This window comes from Camponotus vicinus, unplaced genomic scaffold (genome assembly GCF_025532165.1).
Source record: "Camponotus vicinus isolate PSW18456_S1 unplaced genomic scaffold, iyCamVici1.0 SCAF_3, whole genome shotgun sequence".
NCBI classification, from domain to species: Eukaryota; Metazoa; Arthropoda; class Insecta; order Hymenoptera; family Formicidae; genus Camponotus; species Camponotus vicinus.
Genome location: NW_028141967.1, coordinates 22,470,008 through 22,486,793, shown reverse-complemented (window position 1 = coordinate 22,486,793; position 16,786 = coordinate 22,470,008). Strand labels below are relative to the sequence as shown.

The following is a 16,786-nucleotide window of genomic DNA, read 5'->3' as shown; positions in this document are numbered from 1 at the left end:
GCATCGGCTGCCATAACGCGTGTAACCATATCCAGGAGAAAACAAATATTATCAGACAGTTTCTTGGCAAATGTGAAAAGATGTTTTGGCGGGATACCCTCTCTTCGTGACGACTGCGCCTTCGATTGGTATAATATTTTCTAATAATTATTGAGTATTGATCAAGAATGTCTCTAAATTTAATCTAAAAAATAAGAACCCTTTCAAACTATAAAGATTTTACCATTAGATTTAGACTATCGAAAATCTTACAGGCACATTTGCAATGTTGTAAGTACATTGAGTGGCCTCTGCGATGCATCTGTTTAGCTATTAAGGTATTTAAATATAAGCTAAAAGTCTAAGATAACTTTTATGCCTGTATCCAAATATTTGTACCTGCACTTAGGTAATTGATATGTAAACGAGATTTCGCGTGTAAGATGCCGCTGATCGAGCATACTCCAGTGGAGTGAGTATACCATATTGAAATGAACACTTCTCTACATTTGTTATGTCAGATGATTAAGGCTTATACAACTAGTAATCGTTCTGTATATGAATCGTGATATGGCTATCATAATTCTTTTTTTTCTGTCTTTATATATTTTTTTTCAGATGTAAAAATTCGATAATTTTGAAAATAAACAAAGACACATGGTTTTTAATAATTAGCGAGCATTTTTTATCAAAGTTTATTCAATCAGATCATGATATTCATGAAACTATTTTAATTTGACAAAGTTTTTCATTGAACGCTTGCTATTTTATAACTTGCTCGTTTTTATAATGATTATTAATGATACTTCTGTTTATTAATAACAATATAATTTATGAATATTTTTTCGTCTCTTTTGTGTTTTACGCTTAAGGAGGATACGATTGCTAGTTCCTTGGTTCCATCAATATCACAAACCGATATCCTTGCTTCAACCTTCTTGTCTCACCTGTGTTCGCGTTCTTGTGTTTTATAGAAACAAGAGGAAGAAAAGGCCCAAGTAAAGCGAAAGAAGGAAGCCGTCGAAAAGGAGGAACGTGAAAAGCGGGAGAAAGAGCGGCGCGATAAACGCGACGACGATGTTTCTAAGGAAGATCAGGATGGAGAACTTGGTAGTCCTACGTCTCATAAAGGTCGTAGTGATAGTACAGGCAGCAGTAGAAGGGACAAACGTCGTTCTAGATCTAGGTGAGCATTCCATTTGCACTCCACATACAACAGATGCAATAATCCAATATACATACAGCATATAAAATGTATAACATTAAATATATTTGCAAGTAAGAAATGGTGTGTTCATACACCTTGATTACAGTATAGGAACTTGTGCGAGCCTTGCTATGGAGTGCGACCCGTCAACATTTACAAGTGACTCGATTTGAATATTTTTTTTCTTTTAGTTTATATATATATAAAAATATTGCTTCAATATAATTTTTACAATTGTTTCATGATCTTGACTTTTCCAGATCTAAAGAACGAGACAGAGATCGATCGAGAAACGATCGAGATCGGGATCGAGATAGAGACCGTGAAAGAGATCGAGAGCGGGAACGAGAGCGTGATCGGGATCGTGAGAGAGAACGTGAGCGAGAACGCGAGCGAGACAGAGAAAAGGAGAGGGACCGGGAGCGCGAGAGAGAACGGGAACGGGAAGAAGTGAGGAAAACCGAGAGAGAGATTATGCGCGAAAGGGAAGAGGAAGAAGAGGCGAAGGAGAGGAAAAAGAACGAGAGACGAGCCAGAGAGAAAGAGGCGGCATATCAGGAACGTTTAAGAGCGTGGGAGACACGTGAACGGCGTAAGCAGAAAGAATATGAGAAGGAAGCCGAGAAGCGTCGCGCGAAATGTGAGGCCAGAGAAAGGGAAGCGAAACGTTTGAAAGAATTTCTCGAGGATTACGATGACGATCGCGATGATGCCAAATATTATAAGGGCAAGGAGCTGTCTCGCCGACTCGAAGAACGAGCGTTGGAGGCTGAGGCGGATTCGCGGGACCGTTGCGCAGAACGTCAAGAACTTCAACGTTTACGCGATAAATTATATGCAGATGCCTCTAATCCGGATCCTGCTGCAGAATTTGAAAGGGTAATTCATATATCTCTTATATCTTGAGCATAAGAAAATGCGTTGCATATTTAATGCATATCTAATTTCTTAATTAAGGAAATTTTAGGTCGATAAATGTTCAACACAATTTTCTATTATTTATCAAAAATTGTATTAGTTTTCCAAGCTTGTGTGTGTGGATTTATCTTAAAAAAATCTCTTTTTGCATAATTGCATAGGATTTAATTCTTTTGTATATTAATCACTTAATCACACTACATCGTGGCTACAAATTCTAATTACAATAACAAAGAAAGTATATTAATGAATTTCTTGATTTTTATTGACTATATTTCTACGATTTTTTTTGTTAGTTGAAAGCCGAAAGGGAGGAACAGTATAAGCCTAAACCAGTGATTACTATAATTGACGAAGAGGATGACAAGGCGACGAAAAAGGATAAGGAAATAATGCCACCGATAGAAACCGAGCCAATAGAGAGCGATAGTGATGATGGTGTGCAATTTGATGAAGTTTCTCAACCGGAAACACCATCCAGAACACCACCGCGACATCATCATCATCATCGGCGGCATCATAGACATCATCAGAATCATCATCGTGATGGTGAGGAGAATCAAGAAGGATTTGCGGAAGCGGATCGAGAAAGCCTAAAGGATGCACGACCGTCGCCCGCGCATCAATCGGCCGCAACACCCGCTCAATCCATTCCACCGTCATTGGATGAAGATTCGCGTATGTCTCTTGTCAGTGAACCGGAAAAAACAAGTGGCAGTACGTTCGATTCACTCTTCGATACAATATTTGTCTCGTTGCGATTTAATTAATCTCTTGTATTTCCTCATATTATTTATGATTTTAATTATATATTCCATTAGTTGACAGATATTGTATGCGTTTTTTTCTGTTCATAATTGTTTTTTTTTTCTATAGGCAACTTTGTTCCGTTTGCTATGGGAAGTGGAGGCAATCGTGCTAGCGATCACATAGGTGGTAAAACGCCAGTCAGTCCTAATACTACTGTTAGTACGAATTCACAACAACCGAATCAAACGCGGAAAAAAGGCCGTATCGATGTTAAAGACGTTTTCAATAATGATGACGATGATGATGCTGCCAATAATGCGAAGAAACGTAAACTTGTACCTTTAGGTAAATTACTTTTATTTTCGTTATTAATAATATTAACAAGGAGGAAAACTAGAATATTTATAGTCTATATTTTTACAGATTATGGTGACGAAAAGAAAAAGAAAACTGAAGAAGCTACGAAGGCAGGGAAGGAAGAAAGTACAAAAAGCCAAGAAGAAAAACGAAAACATATAAAATCTTTAATAGACAAAATACCCACTGACAAGAACGCATTATTTGGCTACCAACTTGATTGGGCACTCATCGATAACGTAAGTGTCACTTATTCTTCAGGAATAATTATTCTATATTAACATCGTTTAAATACAATTATATCTTTAATTATATTTTTTTCGTTTATATCATAGCGAGTATTGTTATTTTTGGCGATAAAATAAGTTTTTATTGATGTGCTAATCTGTTTTTACGTTTTTATCTGTTTAGACATTGATGGAGAAGAGGATAAGACCTTGGATCAATAAAAAAATTATCGAATACATTGGCGAATCGGAACCTACTTTAGTGGATTTTATCTGTAGCAAAGTAATGGCAGGTAGTCCTCCTCAAGGAATACTTGACGATGTACAGATGGTAATTATCAAATATTTCTCGCTGTCGCGTTATATCTTTTCTGTGGAATACATATCTCGTGTGTTTTAGGTATTAGACGAAGAAGCAGAAGTATTTGTAGTCAAAATGTGGAGGTTATTAATTTATGAGGTGGAAGCCAAGAAGATGGGCTTAGTGAAATAAAGGAGGAAATAATGGAGTATCGTCCGAAAATTCATCAATTCAAAAGGTTTATATTACACATAAATTTTTTCTTTTGAATACGAATATTTATAGGAGCTAAATACCTCTACATATTGCTGCAATTTACTATCGTACTATTGTAGGAGCCCTTTCCTAGACAAACACAAGTGTCGCTCGATCAAATAGGTGGTACTAAGTGTGTAGTAACTATAACATTAAATAAAACTTGTAAAATTACGGTTTATATATATTTAGTGTTCTTCAATTTATATGTGACTGTCGACAGACGGGTAAATGATGTGATTCCTATATGATAAAAAATTAAATAAAAATATTGATATCTTGATATACAATCATTTTAATGTTGCATTTATTAATTATTGTGTATGGAGATTTTAGAAAAATGCACTGTCTTTTTTCGCTTATTGTCTACTAGATAGATTTGATAACATGCATAGAAAGGTATTTTTGTAATGAATGTAAATTTTAAAAAATATAATATTAATGATATCATGACATGCAATTATTTCAACATTAAATTTATCAATATTAAAGCAAAGAATACATCATTTGTTTCTAAACAATTTTTCACATGTAAAAATCTATGTTTACATAAAATATATAATTATATAAAGTATATATTGTGTAATTAAGAAGTTTGTGAAGCCATACAGTTTGAGATATATTTGTTTTTTAACATTTATCAGTCTTTTGATATCTCAGATCGAATAATCGAAAAGACAAGTGCATAAGATTCTTTTTATATCTTATCATGTAATTAAAAGTGTAATTTTATAAAAATGATCTCTTTATATCTTTTCTTTATAAAATGTTCTATTTTTACCTTCAATTTCCGCACTAGTTTCTCTTCCTTTATCCGCAGTGCACAGCAAACCTGCTCTACTTTGGTACTAGATGTCGCTGCATGTATTTTATAAGATGGCGCATTATTAAAACAAGCAAAGGATAACGACTTCGCTTTTCAATCTCAGATATAGATTAATAATCAATCAAATGCATAAATTTCTTCGATTTTCATATCCAAGCGTGACAATTAATTGATTATACAGCAGCAAAATATAGGTAAGAACAATTTTTATATTCATACTTTTTATTTTGAGATCGAAGTTGATTTTAAACGAGAAACCAGCTGTAGCGGTTAACTTCTGTTACTTGTTCTGTTTTTTGTCTTCTGTTATTGCGAAAACATTAATCGATAGTTTTGTAACGTTATTTACTTGCGATGATGTATTTTGAATGATAAAATAATCGAATGGAAAATGACGTGATCTCTTTACTCCTTATATTAACTATCGAACTGACAGAGATTAATTGTGGTTTAATAAAACAGGTTAGCAGGTTTCCCCTTTTATGACAAAAAGTAAGAACGTGTAAATCATAAAAATATGTTTATGTACGTAAAAATTATTCTATGTAAAATAAATATAAAGTATAAATAGAATATAGAATAAAAAAAAAATATATATATATATATATATATATATTTTTTTTTATTCTATATTCTATTTATATTTTATATTTATTTAAAAAAAATTATATATATATATATATATATATATATATATATATATATATATATATAGAGAGAGAGAGAGAGAGAGAGAGAGAGAATATATAAAAAATATATATTCTACATATATATATGTACATATTCAGCATATAAAAATATAAATATATATATTTATATATTGAGAAGAATATTTTATTTTTATGAATGCATTAATTTTACTTAATTTTTAATCATAGGTTCGATAATAATATTTAAAATTGATCCCTTCAATTATCTTTAAAAGATATAATCTCGATTGCAGATAATTGGATAATTCGACTTGCGAAACGCACTGCGTATGCTATACTATATATCGCGATAAACTTGCATATTGCATAAAGATATATATATATATATATATATATATATATATATATATATATATATATGTATGTATATGTATGTATGTATGTATGTATGTATGTATGTATGTATGTATGTATGTATGTATGTATAAATATACCTTAAAATGCCTGAATAATTCTGTATATTAAAACTGCGTGAGTTGCAATTGCAATTTCGCTGTTATTTTATTAATGTCTTTATTATTTTGTTCATTAATTTTTAAATTCTACGTTTCTAATTTCGCGATTTATGTTAATTTATCTATGTACAACCTATATTTAGCATTAATTAATTCTAAACATGTGTTTTACTCTATTTGTTCATTTGTTCGCTAATTTAATAATTACGCGTGCTTTATTCAAATATTATATATTTCTAATTTAGAAGAGAAGAGAGTGCGATCTTAATATCTCCCTCTTACTTATTCTGACGTCAATGCTACAAAAATCTGACTGTGAAACGAAATTACGCGCCGATAAATAACGACGGTTCACCGACAATGGTGAATCGAATCGTTGGGAAGCACACGAAGAGAGACCACGGCAATTTAAATAAATTAACGGAGCTCAAGCGTATCCAGCACTTTCACCGAGTTAAAGAAAAGAAAGGAGTATTCGAACACACAAATTCCGCGTGAGTAATTGCGATTAATGGTTATTTTTATTAATGATTGTAATTTTTATCTTCTAGTGATTTGCGGATAAATTAATCGAACGATTCAAAATTAAATCGAATTAAATATTTGATTCCAAAACGAGATTGATCTTTTTCCTTTGCATTCAACATAGAAAATTTGCAATATAAAATTAATTAATTAAAAGCTAAATATAAATCTATTTTTATTTCAAATTACTTTAATGCTTTGAAGATTCAGAAATTAATTCTATCAGAAAACGCATTCACAAAAAGTTTATTAGATCAAAGAATGATATATTTAATTATAATAACTCGATTAAAATATCAGACATTTATCTTGAAATTACACAACTCTTTATCGATGCTTAATTTATCGATTAAACTGTTAAATGAACGCGATCCCATAATCTGATCTACGATATGATTTTGCGATAATTCGATGCTGTACAAAAGATCATGTAAGGTAAGATACGTCTACAGAGGGAAGATACGTCTTAGAATTTTGCAAGTGCACTAGAAGCGAGATTAAAAGCGTAACCGATGTTCTCTAAGACGATCGGTCTCATAAATAACAACAATTATCTCGTATTTTTTTAGCATGTATAATCAGAAAATTTATATATTTAGTATGAAGGATAAGTGTGCATAATTATTGATAATATTATGTAACACGAAACAAGTTTCTCTAGACGGCAACTTTATGCGTGAATAAATCTATATAGAATCAAACTTACGGTACAATAGTAATTATCGATTTTACGCTACTCATTCATCTTTCATCACCGTAAAAAAAAAATTAATTGCATTTATTTAGTTGAATGTACGTTTTATTTCGTCAAATATTTATTTCTCAAATAATGTCAGCAACAATGTTAATTGTCAGCGAACATCATCGTCATGTTGATCCTGAATTTTAATGATTGATTTTTTTTATTAATCTGAAGTCTATCTATGTTGAGATACTAATAATAAGGCAATAGATCTCTTATTCACCGATTTAGAAATTTAATTGTTTATACAGGAGGGGGAGATCGACGTCACGAATGGCATATGACGCGGTGGTGAGTTAAAAATCGCATTAGTCACTTCCGTTGTACGTCGCTATTTCTCCGCGCGCAGGAATTATCGCCATTGCAATTTCACGCGTCATTTTTCAGGCTGATTGCACTTTTTTTTTCTCTGTCTCTCTTTCTTGCGCTCGTAAAAGTCACGGCACGTATGTATACCTTCCTAATAATAATCCGATCTCGACGATAGTTTCGCAATTCTCTGGTACGTAGTCTCGACTCTCTTTCCACACTGAATCATAGAAAGTGTAGCAACGGCGCCCCACATGTGTGACTCACAGACAACAACATGATCGCATCCGATGTGGAATTGCGCCGCGCGCCGACCGTAAGCGATCCATCGTCGCGCGATTCCCACGATAAATCTGTGTTGCAATTCGCGATCCCGAAGCAATTTGAGCGGGGGATGTGAATTCAGGAGAAGAGAGAGAAAAAGTATAAGAACACGTGCATTTTGCCGTTAGACATCGGCGAACTTTTAAGCTTCGCGCCCCGGTATGTCAACAACTCTCCCCCCCTGTGCTTCCTGCAGATATATGCCGATGCTGGTGATGCTTCCATTTTTTTTCCAATTTTACTAATTTATATCAATATTTATATTAATTTTGGTGAACAATAATTATATTAATGGAAAGAGATATTAGATATATTGATTATTGATATGTAATATTATATTGGTTGTGAACAACTCTATTAATATAAACTTCTCTTGTCATTAAAAACTTGATATCTAAAATTATCTCACAGTTGCGATGATCATCATTTTATGAAATTTTTCTGATCAGGCCTTCGAGATTACATACGGAAAAAAATATTCTATTGCTGGGAAAGATAATTACTCAATTTATTTTCCTTCGTCTCTAACAAAGAATATTTTCTTGATGATATGTAGTTTTAATATATACTCGTCACAAGTTATAGAAAATCTCATTATCATGTACTTAAAGGAAGAATGTATTCTTTTTATTTATAAAAATATCTTAGAAATATAGTAAAGAAAGTTCAGATTCAGAAAATATTTTGAATAAATAATTTTTACACTTGTGAAGAGTTTGTGATAGACATGCAGATTATAAACTTATAAAATACTCGAAAGAAATAATATTCACTTGAATATAATATGTATTTTTCTGTATGTAGATTAAATAAAGAAGAACAGAGAGTAAAGTCGATGGAGCGGAAAGAAGGTGTCGAAGAGAGACAGCAGTAAGGAGTAATGCAGGAGCAAAAGGCAGAAAACACCGGTAGGCAGTTTTGTAGCTGTTTTTATCAGCTTCTGGGCATCGGGGGTCCAGAGGCCCGAGCATGGCAGGACGCATCTTGGGGGGTTCGTGTGGGAACGTACGTCTCTTTAGCGTACCACCTATCTCTTTCTCTCTCTTTCTCTGTTTTTTTATTCATTCTCTCGTCGTCCTCCTTTACCTCCTTCTCTTCTTCTCTTCTTCCTCTTTGGCGAATCTACCTTTTTTCTCCATTTGGACCGGCTCGACGATTCGTTCCTCCCTCGCGTCTTCCCTTCTCTTCTCTTTTCCCTCGCTCCCTTCACGCTCCTCTCGCGGGCTCTTCATCGAGGCTGGCTGCCTTCGGGTACCACTTGGGTCATCGGGGTCACCCTCCGCGGTGCACTCGCTACGTGGTATGCCCTATATTTACGCACGGTAAGAGCACCCTGAAGAGAAGGTGGACGCCCGTCCGCTTCTCTTTTCCCTCCTCTTTACCAAGCATCACCAAACCTCGCTCTTCTTCTATCCCATATCACGGCTGCTTCTCAATAAGCGATCGCGTTAAGATCGGCTCACAACGATTCGCGCAGGGAGAGAATCCTCTTTTCGAAGGATCAGAAAAATCTTTATCTGTATCTTGCAGATACTTACACGAGCATTATTACATCGTCTTTCCTCTTTTCTTTTTTTTACGTTCTTATGTCTTAAAAAAATTGACAAATCAATTTTGTTATTTTAACAAAATTTTGAAATCATTTAAATTCTTTATCTCTTCATTTAACAAACTATTTTCTAAGCCGGAAAATGTTGCAAATTTTAAAGACGATCGTTTAGCGGAGAAATCTTCATATATTCATAATTTAGCTTAATTATATCTAAAACTAGACGATCTCTCCATAATGATAAAAGCAATATTTTGCAGCATTTTTGCATTTTATATTTTACGTTGAGAGACGGAAGAAATCGATTTTTTTCGATCACAAATAAACAATGTTCTCTTTTGGGGAGCACGAGTGATAAAATGACGCGACGTGGAATAGGCGTGAAATTTCTTCTTCTCGCGCACAGTCTGACATTCACGGTCTTCATTATTCGTCCTGGTATGAAGGAAGGTTCGTATATATTGGATGAACAAAAGAAAAGAAAGAAAAAAGAAACGTTGAACAGTGCAGCGCGCGTTCCATAAATCAGCGGGATTATTAAAAAATGCCGCGCACCATTAATTCGTACGATAAAAGCGTTAGGCGCGCGCGGCGGTAAACGCCGCGTATTGTGAGGGATTGCGACATGACGACGCGGTGCGCCTCTCGCAAAGGTTACAATATATATATATATATATATATATGTATATGTATTATACATATATATAGATATATATATATATGAGCCGCAATGGCATGTTGTAACCTTTTGCGCGAGAATTCTGCAGCGTATGTTATTCGTGTGATAGATAATGGCCGACACAATTGTAATTATGTTGCATCTGCGACCAAACTCGCGTATATTGTATATATTGTACAGAAACAATATTTGATATATTTGGATCAAGGAATAACAAAAGTTTGGAGCAAATGATATCCATCGCAAAACGGATGATGATTTCATTCGGAAAGAAAATCTCGTTTCTCAGTGTGCACGGGCCCTAAATATGCTCCAGAGACCTCATGCGAGATACCATAGGGTGGTCGCAATACGCGAACGTTACGGAGATGCGAGACGATGAAAAATATCTGCTATCTCGGGCTAGGATCCTTCGAACAATGGGATATCTTCGGGACCCCGAGTCTTCGGCTACGCGGTGGACAATTATTACCCCGATTGTCGGAAGATAATGCTTCATCGGCGATGAAATAATGATTTTCTGTCGATCGGACGGAAACACGCGAAAATTCCTTGGTAATGACCTAGTGGCAGTCTATCATTTCCCTCTCCCGCATAAGTCGCTGCATTAACTTGCTGATATTGAAGAGAGCTTGTTAAATTAAATGAACTTGTTGATTTAAATTAGAATATCATAAAGTGAAATAATGTAATGAAAAATACACACACTATTCATATATAAAATCATTATAATTATAATAATAATAATTATTATTATTCATATATAAAATAATTATTATAATTATTAAAAAGAAATTATTAGGAAAATAATTATTTCAACTTAATGAAAATATTAAAATAAATGAAAAGTTTAAAAGAATAATTGTTTTATTATACATGAAGTGGAAAAAATATTTTTCGAAGAATGTGTGTAATAAATTTAAAAAAAAATATTATATTATTTAAAATTTAAAAGTATGAAAATTATTAATTTAGAATTTTGTAGTCTTTTAATTTAAAGCTAATATAATAATCAAAAAGTATTAATATATTATGTTATTTTTCATTTTTCTGAAAAAAGATATATAATTATATCATTGACATTTTTTATGACTATATAATTTTTTAAATTATTATTCTTATAAAATTTTTGCAAAAGAATAATCTTAATTGTGACTAACATTATTTTGTCAGTTCGCAAATTAAAAAGAAACTAAATAGATATCTTAAGATGTTCATCTTTCAACAGTCAACCAACTAAATGTTTTAATTATTACAAGTCGATGATGATCTATAATTAAATCAACTGTCATGTTGTAATTATGCCATAGAAACTCTTTCTAGAATTAATTTCTCGGCGGAAATGCAAATTAGCTCTCACAGGGTAGCGTAAGAGGGACATGAAAGTGTCATTGCACTTTTGCAGTTTTTTTTTCCTTTACGACGTAAATTCTGCTCCCTTTTTTTCATTCGCGTTTTCTCACTCTCTCTCTTTCTCTTCTCCTTTCTTTTTCTTTCTTTCTCTCTTCCAACTAAGCGACGTTAGTCCAACGGACGTCATGTCTAGCGAGATCTGCGCATTATTGTTTTTGCCGCCCTTCGTGTTTCCCACACGAGAGGACCTTTCCCTCTGCCATGTTCGGGGATGTACAAAACATAATCGAGACTCTTTTCGGTGAACGCGCTTTCTCCTCTCGAGTTCCTTCACAATGATGACGCAAACGCCTTTCATACTGTCGCCATTCGAATAGTATGATTAACATGCGTTTTCACATTACGTACAAAAATAATATTAAATATATCATACAATTAAATTACAAAATTTACAAATATATGACGATGTTATATATATATATATATATATATATATATATATATATATATATATATATATATATTGTGTGTGTGTGTGTGTGTGTGTGTGTGTGTGTGTGTGATGTATGTATGTATATATAAATCGTTTTTACACACATGTCTATGGAAACACAACTGGAAATAAAGTTAACCAATTCTTAACCGGATATGTATTTTTTTCGTAATGAGGAAAGATCGATCGATAGCGAACACCTGTGCATTTGTGGTCAATATTGATCACGTAATTGTGTTGCTTAAGATAAAAAAAATTAAATACTTTGTACGAATATGTATGAAGATATATATTTTACACACACACACACACACATTTTTTTAAATATACTTTAAATGTATATTACTCATGAAGTGTAAATTGAACGAAATGAGATCACGATGCATATGCAATAATCTTGTGGGTCCTACGGATGACGATTACTATCGATTGCATAAAGGGAATTCTGAAAGATCGTGATGCAACTTTTTCATGGACTATAACGACAAGAAAAATAGAAAAGCTCGAATTATGGATATCTTCGAAATTGCAGCTTGGAAATGGCAATTATTTTTGCAATTTTTATTGCACGTGAATATTTTTTTTATCAAATAAATTCTTTGTTAAGATGTTATAAGTTTCATTTCCTTGCAACAAATCATAGAAATAAAAAACATTGTATGAGAAATAACAAGAGATAAAATATAATAATGCGAAAAATGTAAAAGTGATACACCTCCATACACACACACATATATATACACATACGCTAATACAACTAAATCATCATCTTTCTCAGGAAAGCATGTAACAAGGCACGTTGCGAAATACATTTTCCTGGTAATAATACAAATATAACACTCGGCGTTGTAAAGCAATAATATTCCCGAGTCGACGAGATAGATTTAACTGTGTTATAAAGTACATCGATCCTCGGCATACGCAATCACGATATATCTCGGCGTTTTGCAGAACGAAGAGAGTCGACGCAAGAGAAGCGACGTAACGAGTGGCGCGGGCGGGCCACCCTTGCAAAGCGGTTCATTTCTTCGAAGGTGGGCGCTTACGCAACCGCGACGGATTACGCACTGCGCAGATCCGGAAAAACGCCTGTGGAATTCGTTTCACAATGACGACATGCCGACACAGCGTCGCACGACGCCATCGCCGAACCGTCTCGCGAACAGACAGACACACAAAGGGCCATTGTGACGATTTTTTATCCCGCGTCGCGGATCTAATCGCCCACGCGAAATGCCTGCGTGCTCTCGCGCGAATCGCCAAGCCAAGCCAAGCCAAGTCGAGCCGAGCCGAGCCGAGCCGAGTCTCGCGGGACTACGATTTCAAGGAGCGTGTTACGCACATGCGAGTTATTTACTATCGTATCAAGGTTGGTACACGCGCCCGCGAGACGCGTGGTCTTATGACAGATATACGCTTCAGCTACTATGGTATACTTTAGTTTTCAACTAGTACACTGGCATAATAAAAGAGAGGCAATGCATTGTCTTCCCGCTTAAGAATCGTTTTTGTATTACATTCCGTTTGTTTTCGCTAACCCCCAACGATAAAAATATTTCAGAGCATTGTACACCTCAAGCTATATACCTTCGCGGTACAGATCCTGATCTCCTATCGGAGGACATTGTTTGAAAGTAATGGAATTACGTTGGTGTACATACGGACAGGATGCAGTTAAGAGTGCGTGACGCACATAGCACTTGCTCCAATCTCTGACTTATGGGAGCGCTAACTTTGAAATGAACACGTGTGTTTAAATATTTCTATTTGTATTCTTTGCGCAGCGCATAACAGCACCATGCATACCATTCGTATCATATCATTACGCCATAAAACAACGTGCACCACTAAAAATTGTAATTACAATATATTTTGTAATTATGAGAAATACGATTTTTTGTTATCTGAGAGAAATGGAATAATTTACTAAATGTAATTATTTCTGATTGTGTCAAGTATTTAGTGTTTTGATATTTATTTGTAAAATAATTAATATATTAGCATATATGTGTGTGTTACAGGAATATGTCTACGTTGTCAAAGGAATGCAAGGGAATTGTACGAAAGTCATAGTCGAATGTCGAGCTACAAATTTCGCGAAAGTGTCGAACCTAGATACAACATTGATCAAGCATCGTATCGAAAGACCATTTCTATTCAGCGCGCATTTTCAACATACTTTTTCCTTTTCGTACTTTACATGCCTCGTCGCCGCCTGTACGAATGATCGAATAACAAAATATGTAACTTCGCCACGTTCTCCTTTACTACGCTACGTTATAGGTAAAAACGACCGATCGCTTGTCGATAGTTCAAGCTAAGAAAAAAAGGAGGGAAGACGTCGCGCGCATGCGCGTCGATCTTTAGTAGGTCACTCTTCTTAGTACGCTCGTCCCGACTTGTCACGTCGCGAAATGCGCTTTACATTCGACTTACGAGTGCCCATCCACTATAAAATTTTCGTCATATTATATTTTCGCAATTGTGCAAATTCTCGATAAACATAAACGCAATCTTCGAATCTATCACGTGATTACATGAACCGCGACGAAACCAAGGAAAAAGATGTTATATTTCTCGTTGCAAAAATTTCACTGTCGCGTGATATATATCGTGCTGATCCGCCGCAAGAATAACGCGAAGCGCAGAAGTCATTAAGCGCGAAATTAGCGGACCACGTGTCTGCCGCGTCGAGGAGATTCGCGAATGCGCGACGCACCGGCGAGAATCGCGCGCGCCATCGCGCATGCGCGAGTTAGTGGGTCGCCTGCGCTCGGAATTGCTTCGGCGCCGCTCGGTCGCGCTCGGCTCGATTCGAACGCGCCCACCGACTCCCGCCACGCGCTCGACGCGGCGGTCAGTCGGTCGATTGTACGCGACACGCGAGGGTCGCGAGAAACCGCGAGCAGCCGCGAGAATTCGCGAGAGGCACGGCCGCGCATGCGACGAAGACACGGAGGAGCTCGCGATAGAGCGGCTGGATAAAAACTATCGGAACGCAGCGTTTATAGCGAGACGGAGAGGATCCGGTGGATTTTCTATCGTCGTCGTCGTCGTCGTCGTCGACACAACTGCGCAGAGACAAAGTTGATCTCTCCTCTCGATTGAGAGCGCCGAGAGATCGATCCTCGCGCGCGAGGACGACAGCTGTCAAAAGTGTGGAGCCGCCAGCGATCGAGATATGGTCTACGGAGGAGGATTCGACATGGTGGAGACGGTGAGTTTTGATGATTTCGATTCTCATTATTTTTCTATATTATGTGATTTTTATATAAATTTTCTACTGTAAGACGTTTTTTTTGAACGCATGTGCTATTTTATGTGAAAACCTGTTTAAGAGTAAACACATGTTTGCGTCACATACACAGGTTGAACGAGTACATACCTTAAAAATTATTATTTTAAATTCTGTGATCGGAAAATCTTGATTTATATTATGATTAAATAGATCTTAATATAATTATTTTTACAAGCAGTTAATTTTTTAAATAAAATCATCGATTATTTTTTCTAACATTAGACGGTTTTAAAGTTTTTTTTTGGTTTATCATTTTCAATTTGTTTGCACAAGTTTATACTATATCAATTTTCCGGAACAATAATGATTCACATCGTTCACCGCATTCATCATTAAAAATCACATAAAGAAGAATGTGACTCAATATTATTACACCGGAAATCTTGCATCCTCTTCAATGCTGTAAGAAAATTAAATTCAAAAACAGATAAAAGTAAAAGCGATTCGTTCGCGCAGCTATAAACGTGTGCATTTTGTTTTATTGCTAAATCTCAGATTGATCTCTTGCAAAATATAATTTTAAGATATTCGTGTTTTCATATAAATAAATGTGTAAAAATGTCACAGGCATGAATAAAGGAGTCGTGATAAGGTCCGATTCTCCCGAGAAACAGCGCGCGTCAAAATAGTTACGGCCCTATCGAGGAAAGACACGAGCCGGCGAGTCGGTCGTACGGAAGGCTAACTTTCGAATTTACCACTACTATAGGCAGTGTCGATAGTTGGATACGAGAACCGAGAAATTCACTCGGTTAGTACGTGATGGAAAATTTCGCGGTAAAAACAGAAGCGAAACCCGTTGTCGGTCCGCGGTTTTCTTGGCGGCGCAACTTTTACCGAGCACCGTTTGTCGTCTTCCACAAAACGCGTCGCTTGGACAAGACATCCGTATTATTGTGTGCGAATCGAGCGTTGTTCACCTATTTTACAAAATCTTCAGCGGCTAAACAGTCGTTTCGTTTTATGTCTCTTCGATTTATTCAGATGAATCGATTATTTGGAATAAATCACTAGGCTTAAAATCTGAAAATTTGAGATATAAAATTATACATGAATATTTTCTAAAATTTTTTATATCCCCAAAAATTTATTCTTCCAGTTTATTCGTAAATATTTCCATCATTATGTAAGAATATATTAAATTTTATATATGCAATCTCTTGTGTAGGATTATATTTTTTTTTAGAGAGGTTGATGATTCAATATTAATAGAATAATATATCATTGTTAATTTTTTTTCTAAAAGTTTTATATCTCTGTATTCTCTGTATTCACTTTATTTTTAGCTAAATTTATCTTTATGTAAGAGATAGCGTATTAAAAAATTTTATGTAATCTTATCCAGAATAATATTTTTTTTCGAAAATATTGGTTAATGTTATTTAATATTAGCATAACATATTATCATAAATGTTTTTTAGTAATAATAAAAATCAATTCCTCAGATGTTGTTTAATTATCGATAATAAATTAATTGGCAATCAAAATTTTTAGATACCAAAAATAAAAGAAAATTTAAAGATATAATT

At 34.8% G+C, this 16,786-nt stretch overlaps 2 protein-coding genes across 8 annotated transcripts in view; both read left to right on the top strand.

Annotated features, from left to right (window-relative positions):
* The window catches only part of LOC145968754 (RNA-binding protein 25), a 46,979-nt gene extending 42,695 nt beyond the window's left edge, over positions 1-4,284 (top strand). For 3 of the 6 annotated variants that reach the window (XM_083094492.1, XM_083094496.1, XM_083094495.1), the window contains exons 6-14: positions 954-1,165; positions 1,298-1,345; positions 1,447-2,065; positions 2,401-2,821; positions 2,981-3,199; positions 3,278-3,450; positions 3,623-3,769; positions 3,839-3,977; positions 4,075-4,284. In XM_083094492.1, the coding sequence (XP_082950618.1) occupies positions 954-1,165; positions 1,298-1,345; positions 1,447-2,065; positions 2,401-2,821; positions 2,981-3,199; positions 3,278-3,450; positions 3,623-3,769; positions 3,839-3,931 (1,932 nt within the window). In that variant the 3' untranslated portion in view covers positions 3,932-3,977; positions 4,075-4,284. Of the gene's footprint in view, positions 1-953; positions 1,166-1,297; positions 1,346-1,446; positions 2,066-2,400; positions 2,822-2,980; positions 3,200-3,277; positions 3,451-3,622; positions 3,770-3,838 lie in introns of all 6 variants that reach the window. The other 3 variants (XM_083094494.1, XM_083094498.1, XM_083094493.1) reach the window with 2 other exon arrangements.
* A 549-nt stretch (positions 4,285-4,833) lies between these two features.
* The window catches only part of Ets98b (DNA-binding protein Ets98B), a 47,220-nt gene continuing 35,267 nt past the window's right edge, over positions 4,834-16,786 (top strand). The window contains exons 1-6 of one of the 2 annotated variants that reach the window (XM_083094512.1): positions 4,834-5,014; positions 6,231-6,479; positions 8,690-8,793; positions 12,911-13,328; positions 13,521-13,706; positions 13,981-15,176. In XM_083094512.1, the coding sequence (XP_082950638.1) occupies positions 15,141-15,176 (36 nt within the window). In that variant the 5' untranslated portion in view covers positions 4,834-5,014; positions 6,231-6,479; positions 8,690-8,793; ... (1 more) ...; positions 13,521-13,706; positions 13,981-15,140. The remainder of the gene's footprint in view (positions 5,015-6,230; positions 6,480-8,689; positions 8,794-12,910; positions 13,329-13,520; positions 13,707-13,980; positions 15,177-16,786) is intronic. The other variant, XM_083094513.1, reaches the window with a different exon arrangement.